General features: G+C 38.5%; 1 protein-coding gene across 2 annotated transcripts in view; it reads right to left on the reverse strand.

Annotated features, from left to right (window-relative positions):
- Positions 1–22,487, reverse strand: part of LOC136866002 (c-Myc-binding protein homolog) — a 133,933-nt gene extending 111,446 nt beyond the window's left edge. Inside the window, exons 1-2 of one of the 2 annotated variants that reach the window (XR_011017905.1) lie at positions 22,274–22,487; positions 22,064–22,185 (exon numbers count right to left, since the gene is read on the reverse strand). Coding sequence is in view for 1 of the 2 variants with exons in the window: in XM_067142611.2 (XP_066998712.1) it covers positions 22,064–22,185; positions 22,274–22,291 (140 nt within the window). In the remaining variant the exon portion in view is untranslated. The remainder of the gene's footprint in view (positions 1–22,063; positions 22,186–22,273) is intronic. The other variant, XM_067142611.2, reaches the window with a different exon arrangement.
- Positions 22,488–23,276: the final 789 nt, after the last annotated feature.

Consider the following 23,276-nt stretch of genomic DNA (forward strand, 5'->3'; position numbering starts at 1 on the left):
CTTCCTTAACAATTTCTGTGTTGCCATAACATTCCGTTTCTGCAGGTGAATGTGTGTTTTGCAGTCTCCATCAGACAACAGAGTAGTGTAGCGGAAGCCTAACTTTTCTGAGCGCATCCATAACCTCCTCGCAACTTCAATTTCCATGCCTGGAGATGATCCATTGTAGTTTCTATCGCAGTGTGCCTGGTGATCCTCATACCAAAATGAAAAACCTGGAGTTTCTTCACCCTTCCCGATAGTGCAAGAGTGACAGTACTTGGATAAAATTTCCCAATCAACCACTAAACCGAAACAAACCCCATGGCACTACAGCCCTTGAAGGGCCTTGGCCAACCAAGCGACCGCTGCTCAGCCCGAAGGCCTGCAGATTGCGAGGTGTCATGTGGTCAGCACGACAAATTCCCTCGGCCATTATTCTTGGCGCCCTAGACCAGGGCCGCTATCTTACCATCAGATAGCTCCTCAAATCTAATCACGTAGGCTGAGTGGACCTCGAACCAGCTCACAGGTCCAGGTAAAAATCCCTCACCTGGCCGGGAATCGAACCCGGGACCTCCGGGTAAGAGGCAGGCACGCTACCCCTACACCACGGGGCTGGCCAATCGACCACTAAACCAGTCAAAATGTCAATCACACATCCAACTCTGAAGTTACTGGTAAAACCTGTCTTTTGCCAACTACCATCGAAGCTGACTGAAATGTCAATGACTGATTCACCTGCAAGAACACTATTGTCCTTTATACGTGCTTCACGTACACGCCTCCTTGGTTCCTCCAAAACATGACTGGCAAAAACTTTTCCTTCCGTTACTATATGGTTCAAAATATCATAGTAAGTAAATTAGTAAGTAGTAAGTAAACACTGAGCAACAGAAATAACACAACCGAAACATACTTCTGACAAGCTTGTTTACAAACGACTTCAAAACATTTATGATCACAGAGCATAAATAAATACCTGCTTCTCAAAAAAACACATACATATTCAAGATATACCTGGAAAGCTCAAGAGATGGCACCAAAGTCCAGATTTATTTTTCAGAGCAAACAAGTAATATTGTGACAACTGTCATATGATGCCACACCCACTCCTCAGCTGCAGGCTAGTGTTTAATTATATTTTTTCTACATTTTTCTTTCAAATTTCACAAAATCGTTTTGTACTATGAAAGCACAAATGAACATACAGTATTTAAGGAAAAAAAAAAAAAATCACAAAAACTCAATATTTTATAACCAGACTATCCCTAAGTTGGACAACATTTCACCAGTTCTTGAAAAATGAAATGGCGTACGGCTTTAAGTGCCGGGAGTGTCCAAGGACAAGTTCAGCTCGCCAGATGCAGGTCTTTTCTGATTTGACGCACGTTATCATGATGATGATGATGATGATGATGATGATGATGAAGACTACACGTACACTCAGCCCCCGTGCCAGCAAAATTAACCAGTTGTGGTTGAAATTCCCAGCCCTGCCAGATTTCAAGAACTTGTGTGAAAATTTGGCTGTATTACTCCCATAAGTGCCTTAAGTTGGATAACATTTCACAAGTGTAATCCCGCATATCTGCCTTATAAGAACTAGTGTGAAAATCTCAAGTTTAAAACCATGTTATAAACCGCAGTTCCTTTATTGTTTAATAGATGACAGGTAAATGTTCCGACCTTCATTAACACATGTAAAAACAGTCATTCCTGCCCTGACATATTCAGCACCTTTTTCTTTCCTGAAACATTCCAGTGTTGTGTGAATGCCACAAACAAGACTCCGTATCTGTTGAAGAACTATTGAAAAGATTCATAATGATTTAGACAGTGAAAGTGATGAGGGTGAAAAAACAGTGCATGGTAGTGGTGACAGTACTTCCCGATCCAACACCTCTCCAAGCTATTCTTTCCAATTACCTGAATTTATGGGAAATGCAGGACTATATGTAAGAGGTTCCAAACAATAAGCACATATATCCTTTGTAAACATTTTATCAGTGACAGTTATTTCTGAATATGTTTATGAGCAGACTAACTTACACATTTTTTTTTTAACAAGTTGCTTCACGTCGTACCGACACTGATAGGTCTTATGGCGATGATGGGCTAGAAGGGAGAAGGAAGCAGCCTTAATTAAGGAACAGCTCCAGCATTTGCCTGGTGTTTAAATGGGAAACCACGGAAAAACATCTTCAGGACTGCCGACAGTGGGGTTCGAACCCACTATCTCCCGAATACTGGATATTGTGCAAGAGACTATTCTCATGTTAGATTCTGTATTGAAAATCAATTGAAAGGAGAATAATAAAACTTTGTTTTACACCTATTCAATATTTAACTAGCATACAAAATTAGGATTTCATCCTTATTTTATTGCCAAATTATTAAAAACGTGGTACATGTTTCGCTCATTTTCTGAGCATCTTCAGCCATATTGTCATCACAAGGTTAATTAGGAACATTGATCTTGAATTTGTATACATGAATTTGTCATTACTCATTAGCAAACTTAAATAATATAATTTTTGAGAAATCTGATTAAATATAATTATATAATACGTCATTTGGCTGCGATATAGGATATAACAATTATTAACATTGAAATTAAAACGATTACAGTATTCTCGTGAGGTCAATTGGTTTGTTTAAGTGTAACAATTTTTCACATTCTATTAAAACTAATAATTTTCTTAAAAGTTTGTTGTTTGAACTTACAATGTTTTATTAAAATCTTGAATAATCATTGTCACTTCATATAAGTTTGAGAAATGAACTATATTACACTCTCAAAACCAATTATGATATCAGGCGCAATTATTATTGTTTTTGTCGTCATAATATCAAACTCTAATGTGCCGTGGATTATTATAGGTGATGATGTTGCACACTTGAAATTAACATTTGTTGAAACTTGTTAAATTCAACATTAGCTGTTATCTTATTCAAGATTTAATTAAATATCTCATGTAAGTGAGTAGGGCCTAGGTCTGATTAGGACTCGCAGCTTTATGTTGATAGCTGAATTGTGATTTCTCCCAACTATGCAATGTGCTTGTTGACATATCTGTAACAAGGGAAAATTTTGTAAGGATATATGATGTAAAAGCGAGGCTTCATATTAAAGGATCAAAACTTACCCATTCGACTCTTTGCTTTCATGTCTGTTAGTGTTCTCGGCTGTTTGACAACTCAGTTCAACAATAATATAACCTGTAATGTTTGACAACTGCCGGTCAGTTCTACTGGCAACCCTTGTGTTGTATGTGTGGGTATGTAACTGCGGGGAGTGGGGAGGAGGAATACCAGTGGGCGGCGTCATAACGGATGGAGTGGTTTGTGGAGGGGAATAAGAATATTTATTCACCATTGATCATTTACATGAAATAGGTTTTGTCATCCAATACTACAGTATTATTTCTATTATCTATATACAGTTATTAAAAATCAATATCAACAGTTTTCATATCTAAGAATTCCTTTATGTCATAAAATGGATTTTCCAACATCCAGTTATACAGTTTTCTTTTAAAATTATTGATGGACTTATCCTGCGAAGGGAATGGTAATTTATTAAAAAATATTATACTATTTACTTTATGTCATTTACCTGTTTTCACAAGTCTATGTCTTGGGACATCAATATTACCCTTAATACGAGTATTGTGTTGATGGATGTTTTCCCTGATGGTAAATTCATTCAGGTGGTTTTTAACATACAATAATGAGATAAAAATATATAGATTTACAACTGTTAATATTTTAAGCCTGATAAAAAGGGGACGACAGTGCTCAGAAAAACCAGCTTTACACATTACAGGAAAAAAGCTTCTTCTGTATTAGCAATATATTACGGACATAAGATGAATGCCCCCACAATAGCAGCCCATATGAAATATGGGATCTGGAAAAGTCCAAAATATACCATTCTCAAATAGTCTGCTGTTACTAATTCCCTCAATTCCCACATAAGATATGAGACCCGTGATACCTTTTTACAGACATGATTGACATGTACTTCCCAGCTTAATTTGGTATCAATATGAATACCCAGTAGCTTGACTGAATTTCTATATTATTGGACAATCCTAACAGAATATGTTGGGTTTTATTCTCCTTGCAGAGTAGTTTATTAGATGAAAACCATTTCACTGCAATCCTAAGAGCTTTTTCTGACATCTCTTGCAGATTTAATACGTCCTGATGCATGTTGATTACTGTTGTGTCATCTGCATATGATACAACTGACTGTGACAACATTTTGTTGTAGGTCATTAACAGCAACATTAACCCTCTCCCACCCATAGCGTAGTAATGCGTAGCGCGAAAGCTTAGGGCCTCCCGCCCATAGCGTAGTAAAGCGTACTTGTACTTCTAGTCGCATGTATGAGCCATCTATCGGCCGATAGACAAATATAACTTACTGTTGCTAGCATGTACACTTCCTAGAGACCAAAGATATTAGTTTTTTAAAACCTTAGCAAACGTATTAGAACATGAAATACGGAAGGCAGTGACATATTGTAAACAAACACGTCGACGTTTAATTCGCGTGAAAATATTTTATGCGATAACGACATTGAACGTTTGGTGAACGATAATCCTGACTGTGGAACTGTTAGTAGTGGCTCAAGTGAACTCAGTGAACTCGAAAGTGAAAATGAAAATGACGATATTTCAGGAAATGACGACGTACACATGCGTGATGACATAGATTGTAGGCCTAACTTTCAGTGGACAAATATATTGTCTTACGTCGAACCGGCGGACTTTACTAAAGAGGCAGGACCTTGCCATTCTCTTCCTGTAGCTAGTACAGCATTAGAGTATTTCTACCTTATATTTGATGAAAACATTTTCGATTTAATTGTTCATTAGTTTTTGTACAATATACATTTTTATAAATATCTGCAATATCATAATGATGGCTGAAAATAATTGCTTTAATTCTGGGGAAAACATGCATTTTAATATGGGCGGGAAAGGGTTAAAGAGAAATGGGCCAAGTACAGATCCTTGTGGAATGCCTGTCATAACATCTTTCAATGTGGAATGTTTATTTCTAATTGCAACAAACTGGCATCTGTTACTTAAATACATCTTAATTACATCCAAAATGGGACTATTTATGCGATAATACTGAAGTTTTCCCAACAAAATGTCATGATCTATACTGTCAAATGCTTTATTTTCAAACGCTGTTAAAGTTTAATTGACAATTTCCAGAACCGCAGAGGTAGTAGTCGGAATCCATATTGATTACTAGAAAACAGGGTGTGAGTTTCAAAGTAGTTACTAAGTTGACTATAACCCTTTCAGACCGTATACGCACAATTGCGCGGGTTCGTATTTTATTTATGTCTGAGCTTATTTGACGTTTTCTTGGTGCTAGACCAGACTGCAGTGATTGTGCGGGACATGTAGCATGTACTTCAGTTGTTTTTATTTAGCACTTGGCCACCAGGGGGCAGGAAGAAGAGTTTAAAACTGCAGTTGATTGGCAAGGTGGCGGGAAGCAGTAAAGCCTCAAGTAAATATTTATTTATTGCATTCATATTACTCTAGAAGCTTCACTGAATATCAGAATGTAGTCTATGAAGTGTGTAAATTGTTTAGCAAACGTACAATTGTGAACTTATAACATCGTACGTAATATCATGAGGTTTTGAATGTTGATATGCACAATTGTGCGGGCTAGGTTTCACTACAGGCAATGCATGCAGGAGTGCTGGGTGCTGCCGCAAAAAACACTGTGAAAGCCGAATTCGTATTCTACGTGAGAAATGTAATGTATCAGAGTTTGTTTTAAATCGTTCCATACTGTAAAATAGAACATCTGATTATGTACATGTGTATATTGACATGTGCTGAGCTGAATTTTTTAAATTTTTCTATTTTGTAAGTAGTTAATTAAGTACTAACATGCACAATTGTGTGGGTGCTGTTTTTCAGACGATAGTTCTTATTTTGTAAAATAAACTGTAAACACATGTATTTGGGAGCATTTTAGTAAATATACAAACATAAATTCACACCACCAGTTTTCTTTCAGGTCTGATGAAAAGGTGCCGCCACCATAAGGGCTGTAAAAGCAATACTCGTCCTCAGTGTAGAAAATATAATGTATACTTGTATTTGAACAAGGATTTTAATTGTTCCACACTGTAAAATAGAATATCTGATCATGTACATACGTATTTTCACATGCAATGAGGTAATTTTTCTTTTTTGTAAGTAGTGAATTAAGTCCTGAGACGCACAATTGTGTGGGTGTTTTTTTCTCAGATGTTAATTTTCATTTTGTAGAATAAACTAAATATATATGCATTTAAGAGCATTTTAGTCAGTTTTTGACGTATGAACAAAAATTCACACCGCCAGTTTTCTTTCAGGTCTGAAAGGGATAAATAGCCAATTCAATTATTTTAGATAATATGGGAACAATTGAGTGTGCACGGGAATTTTGGGGAAGATGTTTGTTACCACTTTTGAAGACCGGAATAACTTTTGAAATTTTAAGCATATTTGGAAAAAAAAACCAACCTTTAAACATTTATTGATACTAAATGCTAGTGGTTCACAAATCAGATGTATTGTTTTGTTTAACCCTCTTGGAGCCAAGAGCCGATCTGGTCGGCCGCTCCCCATCAGCTGGAAGAGGTCAGAGCTCCGCCTCCACTCTACTACTGTAAAGTGCCAGGCCGTTTTCAGTGGAAATACATGTATTTTAAAATTCGCGTATATCTACCGGTGTATAGCAAATACCGGCATGAAATTTTCTACATATCGACTAAGTAGAATAAAAAACTGGTTTAGAGTGATATAAAGAGTCAAAAACGTTTTATTGTTGATTGATAGTTGTTGAGAAAAACATTTTCGCACTTTCTCTCTCAATATCTACTTGGAAAAAATAATTTACGATAAAAAAAGAATATACGTAATTATGTATAATGTATTTCTAAATACAACTGTATAGAATAACTAATTTGAAAAAGAAAAAGAAAAACATAAAAAAATTAAAAATTAAAACATATGTCACTAGCAAAAACAAGATAATTTTACACACCGATAAAATTCCAATATATGTATCGTTGTTTGGCAAATAGTGACAAGAAATTTTCTACGTGCGGGCAACACAGTATCAAAATAATTCTGAATTATTAAATAAGTAAAAAATAATAGTTGATATTATAAGCTTTGTTTTCAGAAAAATTATTTTCTCATTATCGGTTGAAGTATTTATTACAAAAATAATTTTACAACACAACAGAATTTACGAAATTAAGAAATCTATGGCGCCAAAGCCCTGATTTCCTTTGGCCTACTAAGCAACCGCTGCTCAGTTCGGATACCTGCAGTTTACGAGGTGAATCATGGTCAGTGAGACGGATCCTCTCAGTAATTATTCTTGGTTTTCCAGACCGGGGTCGCCCTCTCACCCTCAGATATCTCGAAATTGCAATCACTTAGGGTCACTTAGATTGAGTGAACCTCGAACCAACCCTCAGGACCAGGCGAAAATTCTTGACTTGGGCGAGAATAGAACGCATGACCTCCGGGCGAGAGGCAGGCACGCTATACTTGGCCTGCGGAGACCGGCATTCACGTAATGATAGAGGACTATATGTGACTATAAGGTTTAGCAGAGAGAAAGTGATAAGTAAATTGAAGTATGATATGCTCATGTTCAGGTCCAAGAAGTTTCTTGAAGGACACAGGAGGTTGAGGAATGTTGTCGGGTTCATAGGGACAAATTTCCACAAAATGTTCTCCAGGGACATCATCATCATCATCATCTTCGTTATAACTAGTTTCATCTACCACCATATTCAGAGTAGCTTTAGTGCCGTTAAGAAACAATTAAACGTCTTTTCTTTAGCAGCGGTGATTCCGCGGGCGTGTCCGGTATAATTTCGTCGCTACTCTCTGAACTAAATTCACTATCGCTACCCAATAAATCATCCACATTAACTTGCCATTGTTCCTAATACTACATTAATTTATCGTAATCAATACCTGCTGAAAAATTATCACGCGAACAACTTGCCATTTTGCTGTCACTAATCCACTCACATGGTTCATGTTTGTGCGTTACTGTAGTCACGTCCTAGTTCGTGAACCATGGGCAACGGCTGAGTGGCCTAGTAAGTGGTCCTGAGAGTCGGGATACCAGCTGCTATGGAATGGGAGTGGGCATCTCGGACATATTCGGAGTCCTATCCTTCCTTGTACTCAGGCGGCTAGGACTATACAATCCACTGGTGGTCCATAACCCATTAAGAGGAGAGATCCTCACTTGGACTATGTGCAAGCAGGGTAACATCCTGCTTCATGAATTTACCGAGCTCGGAACATTTTAAGGAAGCCTCGGACCTATGGGAGTAACGGAGTCCCACACCCGTTTGACAGGCGAGGGACTCCTTGGAAACAACTTGGCGAACAAAATGGAATTAAATGGGAAGCTATCAATATTAATGGGGCTTATGGAAGAAAGTAGAACTGGCTGAGTCAGCAAAGAGGATGCATCTGGATGTGCTAGGAGTAAGTGATATTCGGGTAAGGGGAGATAACGAGGAAGAGATAGGAGATTATAAAGAGTACTTGACGGGTGTTAGAAAGGGAAGGGCATAGTCTGGGGTAGGGCTCTTTATCAGGAATACCATTGCACACAACATAGTTTCTGTTAGGCACGTAAATGAGCGAATGATGTGGGTAGATTTGTCAGTTGGAGGAATTAGGACTAGAATTGTGTCCGTGTATTCACCATGTGAGAGTGCAGATGAGAATGAAGTTGACAAGTTTTATGAAGCATTGAGCGACATCGTGGTCAGGATCAAACGGAAAATCACATTTGATGAGGGCATGCTTGCTTGGAGAGGCCGATTGTGTTTTCGAGTGTACAATCATCTAAAATAACTAAGAATGGAATTACTGTCAGGATGGTATGTGAATCTAAAACTTGTTAGATTTGCAAATTGCTCCTTTATGATGCAAGTGGAATGGCCCTAAATAGTACTGTCCTTGAACTTCTTAGTCCATATTTAGGCCTAGGGTATTCTGTTTGCATGGATAACTACTTCTTCTTCTTCTTCTTCTTCTTCTTGCGTTACGGCCTCTGTAGGACCACGGACAGCTCCTTCACGGATTGCATTTTCTTCTTCTCCTCCCAGAACCTCTTCATCCTTTCTCTTCTTCTCTCCCGCTCTTCTTCCGAGATATTCAGTATCCTCTTCTCTTGTCTACTCCACTGGTGACTCTCAATCCTTTTCCTGTATCCATCCCTATCATTGATCTCTGGCATATTAGTCGGTATGTACTTGCTTTTCCAATTTTCCTTTTCTTCCACCTTGATCCCCAATTCTGACCAATCTTTCCGGAGTTCAACTACCCACTTGGTTCCTGTCTTTCCTCGTGTCCTCGCTGTTGTTTCCCATACTCTTTTCGTCATTCTATCCATATTCATCCTGATTACATGTCCCGCAAACCGTGCTCTTTTCAGTCTGATTTCTTCTGAGATTGTCCTCATGTTCCGGTATAGTTCTTCCCTGGGTCTCCTCATCCATCTCTCACCTCCTCTCTTAGGGCCTAGTATTTTCCTCAATATTTTTCTCTCTTCTTTCTCTAGTTGTTCCGCACCATTTCTTCCTAGTGCTATTGTCTCAGCAGCATATAATACAGCATTTCTCACCGTTGCCTTGTAATGTCTGATCTTCGCGTCTGTAGATATATTCTTTTTATTGTATATATCTCTGGTCATACAGAAGGCTGATCGCATCTTCTTTATCCTCTCTGTTATTCCCTCATTACTCCTATTCCTTCCTATTATAAATTCTCCTAGGTACTTGAATTTGTCCACCTTTTGCACGGTGCCTTCCGGTGTTGTCCAATCCTCAGTGGTATTCAATGTCTTTGTCTTGTTGTAGGCGATCCTCAGTCCTACCACAACACTTTTCTTTACTTCTCCCTTCTTTTTTTAATTTTTTAAAAATTTTTTTTTAACATCTTGCTTTACTTTGCACCAAGACAGGTAGGTCTTGTGGCAATGATGGGATAGGAAAGGGCTAGGAGTGGGAAGGAAGCGGCCGTAGCCTTAATTAAGTATAGCCCCAGTATTTGTCTTGTGTGAAAATGGAAAACCAAAGAAAACCATCTTCAGGGCTGCTGCTGCTGCTACTACTACAACAACAGTTGCTCTTGAATAAAACCCTATGTGAACAGAATACCCTGGTTTGTGGGACAAATCAGACAAAATAGGGAAGTTACCAAACGATCTTAGGAACCAACAAAAATCCTAGGAAATTTGATTGATCGATGCTTGTTGTTTAAAGGGACCTAACATCTAGGTCATCGGCCCCCAATGATATGAAATGAAACGACAAATTAAAAACCCAAAATCCTCCATTGACCACAATTCAAAACGTGAGGATGAAGAATGAATGGATGGATATGAATTTAAAACGATCAATGGAACTGACCCACAGTGCCTCACATGCACAGAAGCTGGCGTAGAACAATAGTATTACTGACCAAGGGACTGCCTCTATAGCACGATACTGAAACGATGATGCTTATATTTGAAAGGAGTCCAAAATCCAAGTCATCGGCCCCATGTAATGGTACTTATTGCTAGAAAAATAGAACCATGGTATTTGACATGTTGCGGTACTAATCAAGAGTAGCGGGTATTCCACACATTATGGTACTACTCACAGGTAATGAATTTGCACATGTATTAACAGACCTAATGTGTTTTGCACATTGCGGCGCCCTTGACAGGTAACGCAAACCTATGGTGTTCATCACCTAAGTGTACTAACCACAGGGACTCGTACTATCTCGTGGTGATCCTCATATAGTGGGTACTAATCATAAACAAACCAGAACCATGGGTTCCTTCATCCCATGGTGTCGCTCATATAGTGCTACTAATCACAAAGCCGTCGAGCCCTCATTTGCTACTAATCACAAACCTATTTGGTAGCCAACATAGTGGTACTACGCGCAAGTAAAAGCGACCCAGGTGTTCCCCGCATGGTTGTACTAATCACAAGTAGTTTCATGGTTCTAATTTGATCATCCCTTGGTCACCCCTTTTAGTCGTCTCTTATGACAGGCAGAGGATACCGTGAGTGTTTTCTTCTCTTCTCTTCTTTCTTCTCTTTCCTAGGAAAGAAGGGAAATGACCTTCAAACATTACGGAGAAATTCTTCTCGTCTCCTGGATGGACAAGAAAATAATCACCATGATTTCAAGCATGCACTCAGGTGAATTGGTTGAAGTTACTTAAAAGTTCGGCAGGAAAAAAACCCACTGAAAATCAATCTGCATAGTAGATTACAATCAGCACATACTTGACCAATACCTTGCTCTATACCCTTTTCATTAAAAAAAAAAAAAAAAAAAACTGTAAATAGCAGGAAAAGGTTTTTCTTCTTCAATTCTTTCTGTCTCTTCCAGAAGCCCAATATTCAGGAGGGGATGGCGGGGGAATGACCTAACTACAGTTCATACAGACAGTTACCAGACACTATCTTGAAAGTCATAATCCTGAAAGAGAGGTGCAAGGATGTTGAAGGTTGTGTGATCCTAGGAAACATAGATGCTACATGAAGGAAAATCAAGAAAACCTTTGGCGAAATGAAAACTAGGTGTATGGATATTAAGGCTGGTATTCATAGTCACAATAAGTAATACTTATGTTCAAGTCAAACTTAAATCTCGAATTTATTCCAGATTCCGGCACAAGTAAATCCTACTTAATAGCGATATACTTCATAAAGTATAACTCTATGAAGCTAAACTTATTGTAGTACATAGTCATTTAAGTGCTACTTATGTGATGAAATAAGTTGACCTTCATCAAGTCATGGGGACCCTTGACTTATTTCACGTCTTAACCTGTAAAATGGATGACGATTTTGAGGAAGTGGTACGAGAAATGGGAGCTCCAAAGCAATACTTGCAAAATGTTATGGACCCTTTTGAATTCTACAGTGAAGTGGAATTCAAAACAAGGTTCAATTTCATAAAAACACCGTTTTGGAGGCCATACTCCCAAAGGTAGAACCAGTTCTGGCGAAAAGAAACCAGCGAGGCCATTCGTCTATTACTGCAGCTTCTTGTTTGCCTGTGATTTTAATTAATAATTTAATGTTATTTGCTTTACGTCCCACTAACTACTTTTACGGTTTTCGGAGAAGCCGAGTTGCCAGAATTTTGTCCCGCAGGAGTTCCTTTACGTGCCAGTAAATCTACTGACACGAGGCTGGCGTATCTGAGCACCTTCAAATACCACCGGACTGAGCCAGGATCGAGCCTGCCAAGTTGGGGCCAGAAGGCCAGCGCCTTAACCGTCTGAGCCACTCAGCTCGGCTCCTGCGATTTTACCATTACAAGAACATTACTTACATTTTCTACAGTATGTATTGAGGAATTGAATTCTTCAGCAATACCTAACCAAGCATCTTCCTTTTGCTTACAACATACTGCGTCCGTCTTTTTATTCTCAATGATTTGATGTTTCAGTAAAATATCCTTAAAAACCTCCTCCTCAACGGAAGTAAAATGCTTGCGTCTACTTTTCTTATTCCTTTAAGAAAAAGTTACTAAAATTTCAGCCGCAGAGGAGGTTATAACAGGAAAAGGTAAAAGGACAAATAAATAAACAAACACACTGGGAATAAGGAGCGTAGCGTAGATCTAGTTGGCCATGGCTGAAGGATGACTCGCATATTCAGCTGTTGCAATGATGGCTTTGCTGTTTCTCGTACTATAAAGTTTGACTTAATTTGTGCAGAGCGTCTACATCTAACGCTTTATCAAGTCTAGCTTAACAAAGTAGAACTTGGCCAGCGACCATGAATACAAAAAACGTTTAAGTCGACAAGTACAACTTTGTTAAGTCGTTCTTATCAAAAAAATAAGTCGCCAACTATGAATACCGGCCTAAGAGCTCAGATGGAAAAACACTTCTAGGGAAAGAAGACAAAGCAGAAAGATGGCAGGAACATATTCAACAGTTGTACAAAGATAAAGAAGGAGATGATAGGGTTCTGCAATAAGAAGAGCCTGTTGATGCTGATGAAATGAGAGATCCAATTTTGAGGTCAGAATTTGATGGAGCTTTGGTAGGAACAAGGCACCAAGAATTGACGACATGCCCTCAGAATTACTGACTGCCTTAGGAGAAGCTAGTCCCCCACCCCATGGCATTACAGCCCTTGAAGGGCCTTGGCATACCAAGCGACCGCTGCTCAGCCCGAAGGCCTGCATATTGCGAGACGTCATGTGGTCAGCACGACTGATCCTCTTGTTCGTTATTCTTGGCTTTCGAGACCGGGAAGAGAAACTAGCATGGCAAGGTTATTCCATTTTGTGTAGAAGAAATATGATACTGAAGTGCCATCCGATTTTTGGCAGAATGTTGTTATACCTATCCCCAAGAAAGCCAGTGCTGACAAGTGTGAACAATACCGCACCATTAGTTTAGCAACTTGCGTCTGCAAAATGTTAACACATAATATTTACAGATGAATGGAAAAACAAGTTGAAACAGTTGGGAGAAGACCAATTTGGCTTAAGAAGAAATGTAGGAACACGTGAAGCAATCCTGACTTTACGTCTGATCTTAGAAGATCAAATTACGGACAAGCCCACGTACATGGCATTCATAGATCTAGAAAAGGCATTTGATAATGTTGACTGGACCAAGCTATTTGAGATTCTTAATGTGACTGGAATCAGAGACCCAGAAAGTAGAATTATCTACAATCTGTACAAAAATCAGTCTGCAGTGATAAGAATCGAGGACTTTGAAAAAGAAGCAGCGATCCAGAAAGGAGTGAGGCAAGGCTACAGTTTATCCACCACCTTTTCAATGATTATGTAGAACAGGCAGTAAAGGAAATCAAAGAGGAATTTGGAAAGGGAATCACAATCCAAGGAGAGTAAATCAAAACCCTGAGTTTTGTTGATGATATTGTTATTTTATTTGAGTCTGGAGAAGACCTGGAGAAACTGCTGAATGGCATGGACAGACTCTTGGGGAAAGAGTACATGATGAAAATAAATCTGTCCAAAACAAAAGTTATGGAATGCAGTGAACGAAGTCAGGTGATGCACGAAATATTACATTATAGAAAATGTAGTCTTCAAGGAAGTAAATGAATACGTTACTTGGATAGTGAAATAAATATGGCAAAAGTAAGGACGGCAGAAAATGCAGACTGGCACAAGCAAGGAAGATCTTTCTTAAGAAAAGAAATTTGCTAACTTCCAACATTGATATAGGAATTAGATGTTTTTGAAGACTTTCGTCTGGAGCGTGGCATTGTATGGAAGTGAAACATGGACGATAAACAGCTCAAAAAGAAAGAGAATAGAAGCTTTTGAAATGTGTTATAGAAGAATGCTGAAGGTGAGATGGATAGACTGAATCACGAACAAAGAGATACTGAACTGAATAGGTGAGAAAAGATCAATTTGGCTAAATTTGACGAGAAGAAGGGACAGAGTGGTAGGGGACATCTTAAGACAGATTTCTTCAGTTGGTTCTACGAATGGTAGGGGTAGACCAAGGTATATGACAAGCAGATTAGAGCAGATGTACAATGTAGTAGTTACGTAGCAATGAAGAGGTTATTACAGAACAGGGTGGCATGGAGAGCTACATCAAACCATTCTATGGACTGATGACTCAAACAACAGTATGACTAGAACGAGCAAAATATGAAACTGATCCGTTTCATTTCATCACAAGCTGTGATGTGTGTTGTGTATGCCTAACTGGAAAATGAAAATAATATAAATTTTCGAAACAGACTTTCAACGTATTAGGTCGTGTTACGTACATGTAGTACGTGTTGAAGAGATGTTGTTAAGTACAGAACAAAAATGGCCAGCTGGACACCAGTGGGATCCGAACCCACAGCCTCCCGATTTCGCGTCGGTTGCTCTACCAATTGAGCTATGGTGGCCTAGGCCATCTTTGTTCTGTTTGAAAGGATCTGAGCTACAGGTCTGGCACTGCTGCTAGCACGCTGTAACAAAGGCTAATATGGTTTTATTTAAGGGAAATAATTCCTCATTGGTGGTGGTGGTGATTACTGTTTTAAGAGGAAGTACAACTCAGCAACCATTCTCCATTAACACTAATAACATGAAAAAGTTGAAGGGATCTGACACTTTAAAAAATGAAGATATCGGTAAAAGAATGAAAAGGACCAAGAAGGACGTGAAAAATTAAACTCTCTTTAGCCCTCACAACCTAATACCAGCGAGGTCAAAAAAGAACAAGTCTTGACCAAGGGAGTTTGAACAGGATTGATGAAAGCAAGGAGGCTGGCACAAGTGAAAGCAATGCCAGGACTCAGCCAAGAGCCTTGTGGTCACCAAGCCCTGTAATCTGTTATCAGTTAATCACCTATGCTAGACTAGTCCACTGTAGTCTTAAATTTGTTCCATATTATCAATTTGAGAATCTGGCAGTTTTGACAGGGACGTGTTCTGTGATTTCAAAAATCCCACATGCTTTGGCCAGAATTGAACCATGGCTGCCTTGATAACTATGTCACTCAGCTATCACACCACAAATAAATAGCCCCGAGAGTTTAGGTTTCTGATCCTTGATATTAATAAATGTTGAACATAGGCACCTTCCAGGTACAGTTCTCATCACAGATGTTAGTCAGACTTTCGTAGCACAAACTTCTGTTCACCCACTCATTAATTAGTGTTTAGATGTTGAGAATAAATTTGAATAGGCTAGATTTATTATATAATAATCTATGTCAGGGATGGTGAACCTATGCCACGCGTGTCATTGGGTGACACGCGAACACGATTTCGGTGGCACACCACATGCACATATTAAAATTTTAATGTACGTTTTGTACTATAAACTAAACATATCTCGTGCATCGTATAGTCATAGTGTTTCAGGTTTAAGAAATAAAAACCGAAAATCTAATTCCATTCGAACGTGCATTATGGCAACACTACAACACTGATAGGTCCGGAAGTCAAGTGAAATAAATGTCAGATGCGGCCGACGAGCCATTCACTCACCCATATCAGTGAATGAGTGAAGTTTGGCTTGTGTGTGGTTGCCAGCATTGCGTAATTATTCTTAGTGAGTAACTATTTATTGTTGTGAACTTTGTAAGATAAATAGTTCCCAAGAAATTATCCCAATTTCGAGATTTGGAGAAACTATCGCACTTTACTTCAAAACCTCATATTGCACAAATGACGGTTTTTTTTACTGGTTCGATACTGATAGTTTAGAAATGGAGTTGACTGAATTTAAAAAAAGCATGTATTGGTGAAAAAGTTCGTACAACTTGAAGCATTAATGAAAATCGAGTGTGTTGTTGATGGTGAATACTCTCTCCAGAAGCCGAAGAACTTAACACTTGGACAGTGGAAGGGCCTCCCACAAAAGTTTTCGGCCATGAAGAAACTTGCTACAGCGCTACTTACTTTGTTTGGGTCATCATACGTCACATGTATTTGGTATTTTACAATACAATATATTATGAAACATAATTTGGAATTAGGGATGGAAGTCGCTGGTGGCGGTGGTGAGTGGAGGCGAGAGTTGTATCCATTACAAACGAAAATAACAAGTGGCACAGTAGACAGTTGAAAATAATGATCCAGACCTAAAACGGCACACTTGTTGGAAAAGGTTCGCCATCCCTGATCTACGTTATATGGGTCCACGTAGTCAATACTTATTTGTCACAACAAATTGTTATCTACATTTTATTTAGTTCAGTACATGTTTTCGGATTCTATTCCAATCCCTTCATCAGCCGGCTTATAAAATACCCTTAGCATAATCTTAACCCATAAAAAATGGTCAAGATTTAGCAAAATGGGATATTGACTGAGTTCTTAGTATACACTCAAACAGATGGTATACTTTAATGAGCAGCATAGTCTGCAGATTTTGCAGATGCATTCACTAGACCTATTACAGATGTGATGGTGAAAACCACACACTGCTCCTCGCAAGTAGAGATGTCTCAATTCGTACTTGACTGCTTTCCATTCCTCGCTGATCATGGCTGGGGTGCAGAAAAACTCTGGATCTCTTTCTGCTGTTTGCTGTAGTCTCTCATCGATGAACTTTTTACTGGCTGGGGTTACCAGAATAACACGTTACTCAACTAACCCTGTTATATTTGTAACAGGTAGCTGTTCTTCCTCAACCCTTCATTATTTCATTAGTCATTCCATCATTCTACATTACTTGATAATTACTGAAGTTATTTTAGTTCATTACAACTTAGCACGGTTCTTGATTGAATCCCGTGAACTTGGAACACTGTTCCACGGTAACAAATTTTCTGCTGAGGTAACAACCGAAGCGCGCATCGTAATATGTTTCGTTGTTATTCTATGGAACATTGTTCCATCGCAACGAGAGTTCTGTTGACGTAACAGTCTGAGCTTTGTGGAACACTGTTCCATCGCAATGAATGTTCTATCGAGATAACAGCCCAAGCTCTGTGGAACACTGTTACATCGTAATGAATTTTCTGTCGAGGCAACAGCCTAAGCTCCGTGGAACACTGTTCCACCAAAACCGAGTATTACATCCAGGTAACAGCCACAGTATTATCATTTCTGCAGCGTATCATTATTCTGTAAAGCCATAGCGTGTGATAAAATTCATTTTTGGGTCTGTATTGAAAGTATTTGTATAAATAACACTTGTATGTTTTTATTGTTCTCCCACCTATTCAATACAATACAATCTTAAAAGTTAGGACTTTGTCCTACTATTGATAGGCGAAACATGTACCATCCAATGTATTAATTTTATGTTAACAGTTTGATAAGGACAAAGTCCTAACTTTTAGGATTGTACTGTATTGAATAGGTGGGAGAACAATAAAAACATACGAGTGTTATTTATATAAGCCGTAACATTTTGTAAGAACTCTGCTGAGGTTTATAATGAATAAAAAGTCGAACACAGGTTAGCTTACATAAAAGCATATTCCTCAGTGAATGGCAATGTCAATAAATTCACTTCGTATGATATTCATGATCAAGGCTGTTTTAAGTCTGCCAGGCTGAATGGCTTAGACAATTGAGGCGCTGGCCTTCTGACCATAACTTGGCAGGTTCGATCCTGGCAGTCCGGTGGTATTTTGAAGGTGCTCAAATATGTCAGCCTCTTGTAGACAGATTTACTGGGAAGTAACAGAACTCCTGCGGGACTATATTCCGGCACCTTAGCGTCTCCGAAAACTGTTAAAGTAGTTAGTGGGGCATAAAGCTAATAACATTATTGTATTCGTTTTTAGTCTAAAGTCACTAATTTCAAAATCCCCAATCTAAATATGGGAACCCATTCAAACTCAGCCTCTTCAATTTTTACCGGTACTCACAACGTAACAAAGATGACTCTGCATCAATTAAGGCCTGCTATGCCGTCAGTTTTGAATGAAAATGTTGGACCAGTCATTTGCATTATACCCACAACATCCACAGGTGAAACCCCCAGCCATCTCAATCACCATCACAACCTGTCACAGGGAAACAGAGATCCGTTGTTTTTAAAACATTCATCCTGATAAATTTGTTCCTAAAATGTGTGGTCTTGTTCCAGTGTGTGATATTTTGTATTGCCTTCTTCTTGATTTACTGATCACCGAATGTGATCTTAAAGTACAACTGTCGAGTGAAGATTTTGATTACGCATATTGTGTGGTAAGTTTGTTAATTGTTTCAACTTACTTGTTTTGTGTACTATTTTGAGACCTGATTTTCATGATAAAAGGCATTTATATCCATTTGTAATCTATGCCATATGCAGTTTATGTTCACTGATTTTATATGTGATTATTGCTTTTTTAAACAGGCTCTATGTTGCAATGCAGATAAGTATTTTGACAAAGATCAGATAGGAAAGGGCTCGGAGTGGGAAGGAAGTGGCCGTGGCCTTAATTAAGGTACAGCCCAAGCATTTGCCTGGTGTGAAAATGGGAAACCACGGAAAGATATATTCAGGGCTGCCGACAGCGAGATTCAAACCCACTATCTCCCGGCTGCAAGCTCAAAGCCGTGCACGCCTAACCACACAGCCAACTCGCCCGGTGGTCTAGTGAAAAGGGCGAGCCCAGTGTACATATAAAATGCTTCCCATATTCAGTTTTGTCCTATTTCTCTATCATATTTTTATCGGCAGCAATTAATTGAAACAGTCACGTCGTGGCTATCAGTGGAGGCGTTTCCGGTCATTTTCACACCCAATTCATATAGTTGTCTGTGTAGTATATTATGCTACACGTGGCTGTGTGGTCAGAGACCGCCCCTTCCACTGATAGCGCTGTATCACTCACCCGTCAAGATATCTGGCGCCTTCTAGTAACAACTTCGTTAAGTAACATTATGCTATGCTAGTTTTGGAACATGTTATTTTTATCACATGTTTCTGGAACATGTTATCTCAGTGGAACTGGAATGTTGGAACATGTTATTGGAAAACAGTTTAGCCCACCTCTAGGCTGGGGTAGGCATAAAGTTGCGAGTGGTCATCAGGTCCTCCATGAAAGATTTAGTTTCTGCCAGCTGGTGTATAACTCAGGTTGGGGCAAACTTTGAGAAACAGAGAGTATTTTTAATATATCTGGCTTTGACTCTTAAGGTTTTAAGACTTTTGTATTTCAGATACGGCCATGTTGTTTCTATAGCATCGTTTTGAGTCTGAACGACATTACGGTCCTGAGTGAGGAAGACTTGAGATTGCAGATATCATTAATGCGTTTTATTGTAGTAACAGTCCAGTCACCGATATGCTTTGTGAAAGTGAGTCCTGCGATTTGTAGGGTCACCCCTAAATATTTAAACGACTTCAACTATTTCTAGTCCCCACAGATGAGTGTGTCATTTGTCACCAGCTTTCCTACTTTACGAAACTTCATAATCTTCCTTTTATTCTGGTTTATGTGCATGTCATTATCAAGAGACCATTCCTCTAGTTTGTTGAGCACGTCTTGTACCAATGTCCTGTTGTTACTTAGTATAAGTCATCAACATATAAGTTACGTACATTTTTATCATGCATAACTACATTGAACATTAAGACACCGTTCGTCTGCAGGATATCGAGGCCATCACTGATATTTATTACATTCTTTCCCATGGTGTTGATTATGAGTTTGAGAAATTGGTCTTCTGGACCTTCGCTTCAAGATTCTGGATGAATTCCTTTCCTGCCAAAGTTTTACCTCATTCTACTCAACATTAGTACCAGGAGTCACCACTTGCAGCACAGGCATCTAGCACAGATTGACTGTCATTTGTTTATTTCTCAAGGACAATGTGGTAGTGCAGTGCACAAGGCTGCCAACTTTGGACCTCAAGATGATTGGTCTACACAGTTAAGTGTAGCTAGTGAGAAAATCATTGAGATGGGGGCATGCAATGGGAGTCAGGGGACTTAAACACCCAGTTTAGGGCTGTGAAGCAGCCGTTAGGCTTCTAACATTCCTTAGGGCGATAGAAACGCATTCTATGTTTGAAAGTGGTGAAAAGCTTAATTAAGTAGGCCTATACCGAATAGTGACAAAGCCATTGGTCTGGGTTGGTTGGTTAGAAGCATGGTAGCTACTCAATTACAGGATTCAGCAGGAAGCATTTTGTAGGCTATCTCATGGAATTCCTTTTTAAAAACATTGTTCCCCTTAGAGATGATGTTGCAAGAGTTCTTTAAGCCTGCCAGTTAGCTATACATTAAGGTAAGATTCATAGGAAAATGTAATTGTTCTGTATTCTACATTGTTTCCTTTACTTGTGATTGTATTCTGCATGGTTTAGTAACAGAATGTATTTCTGTTGATTGCTGGGAATGACATACCTGATTAGCAATGCCAATATGAATGGTGTAATTAGGTAATAGAAGTAAATCTTGTTCTGGGGGCAACATGGTGGGTTCCTGGCAATTGTAACGAACACATCTCTTCTCTAAAAGGAACTCCACGTAACATTTGCATCATTTCAATTCACTTATAATGTTAATACGTTTGAATAGCATATGGTAAAATTCTACTTCCTGTTCCAACATGAGTAAGTTTGCACAGGCTTGATATGATTGTTCCTTGGTTTCATTCTAAAACCAAACCTCTGGCATTGATGTAGGCCTACCATCATCAATGTATGGAATATTCAGATGTTGCAGTTCATTTATTATTTCTCCAAGAAGTCAAATGCTACACATCAAATAGTTCATTCAGAGCAGAGCTGCAAGTCTATTCTGTACCTATCAATGGTACTGAACTGTCTGCACCATATATAACTTGTCACACAATTTATGAAACAGGAAAGTATTTATTATAATGAACATAAGCAATAATAAAAAATATTCATTCAATTAAAGGATATTGAAACAGTACAGGCTACATAAAATTCTACCGAAATTAGTCAAGTTAGGTTGAGTCCTTATTTCGTGAAATACCATTCTTCGTCACGATTTCTGCCGACAGCAAATAAATTCATGATTATGTGAAAATTAATAGCAGTGACAGATTAGGATTCGATAACATGACAATCAACAAGATTAGGCCTACATCAATGGTCTTGCTTTGCTATATTTGACAAGTGCAATATTAGGTTATTCACGTGTTTATCATTCTCCGTGAGAAAAAAAAGAAAATTGTACAAATATGTGGAACAGAAAACAGCGGAGTGCAGCAACGTTACTGCTCGATTACGACGTTGTAGGAGGAAGCTGATTACTTCCCTTACCATGTGGACTACTGTCAACAGCAAGGTAGAGAATTAATATAATTAAAATACTAGAACTAGTCTGCTCGAGATCAGAGCTGCTTCGTGTCAAGGTTAATCATCCACAATAAGAAACAATCTGGGAATGCATTCAGCAAAGGGTTCTCAAAAGAAATTTTACATCAATGAATTACTGTCAAGAACAAGTACCACGTGGTTAACCTAACTATATAATCTTGCAGTTTGTCCTATTTCTGCAGAAATACTTGTTTCTTAAACCTACCACCAATCAAGCAAACAGAAAAGGTAAACCGCATGTTTAGTAAATAAAGGATACTCAAGAGCGTCAGCGGGTTTATCAGTTTCCTCGTACAGACTGACTAGAGCTTTGGTCAGGGCATCCATTACTCCTGCACGTTCCAAATATTTTCTAAATTCTTCCCTTTTGGAGTCTATAGGCTGAAAGAAAACACATTATGTGAGAAAGGCTAGCACTTATTTCGAATGCTGCTAGAAACCAGAAATGAACATGACCTACTGTACATACTCGATAGTTTGCGGCCATTGTTTCCTATATAAAGTATAAACAATGATCGAGCAATAAAGTGTTCTTCAACGAACAACACTCTGCCAAACTACTTGTACTCTTGTCAATTTAATCAAAGAAATGATAAGTAACGTTACGTTCAAGTTCCACCCATCAAGCATGCTAGAACAAAGCAATAACGAAATTCAATCAAAGACTGTCAAATCAGTTCTTAATGAACTAAGATCATAACCATAACTTCGTAACTAATGCGCTTTGACAATTTAGAGTGATTCCTTGGAATTTGGTTCCAATGAATTCATAGAACATAATACCTTCAGTACATTCTCAAGCCACCTACCAGCCGTAGCAAGAGAATCAACGAAGGTGTGTGATTTCAAAAAAAAAAAAAAAAAAAAAAAAAAAAAAGCTATTTTACGCAAGGATGAAATAGATGGATCAGTGATAGTTTGCAACTATTATCAGAACAATATGCAGGATGACCACATCGACTACAAGAAATAATCATACAAATGTAACAAAATTATTATATTCTTGAAAGCTGATTTCACTTCAGCAACAGTACACAATAATTACTTACATTTTATATAGGCCTAATATATTGTATGCTATCCCCCGTAGTTTCCACCACTTTTTGAAAGTCAATAAATTTTATTACCTACCGGTCCTAAATAACCTCAGTTAAAAATTAAATAAGGGCACAAGGAATGATAATATGAAGGCTTACCAAGCAAAACTTCAGGTGTTATTAAAGGAGTGATATAAAAAGGATTAACTCTATCGGATACTAGAAAAACTTCCATCCGAAGTCCCTTCAGTGTATGCGATATCGGTGGGCGACTACTTAAGCTTGCTGAGGTATGGCAGCTATAAATGTCAGCTGGTGTTAATGAAACAGTCATCAATTACCTCCAATTGGGGAAGTCACCCGGTTGACAGATTTCCTATCAATTGTTTACCTGGTGTTTCTTCTAAGTGAATTCAAAGAATGTGGAAATTTATC

This window comes from Anabrus simplex, chromosome 3 (assembly GCF_040414725.1).
Source record: "Anabrus simplex isolate iqAnaSimp1 chromosome 3, ASM4041472v1, whole genome shotgun sequence".
NCBI classification, from domain to species: domain Eukaryota; kingdom Metazoa; phylum Arthropoda; class Insecta; order Orthoptera; family Tettigoniidae; genus Anabrus; species Anabrus simplex.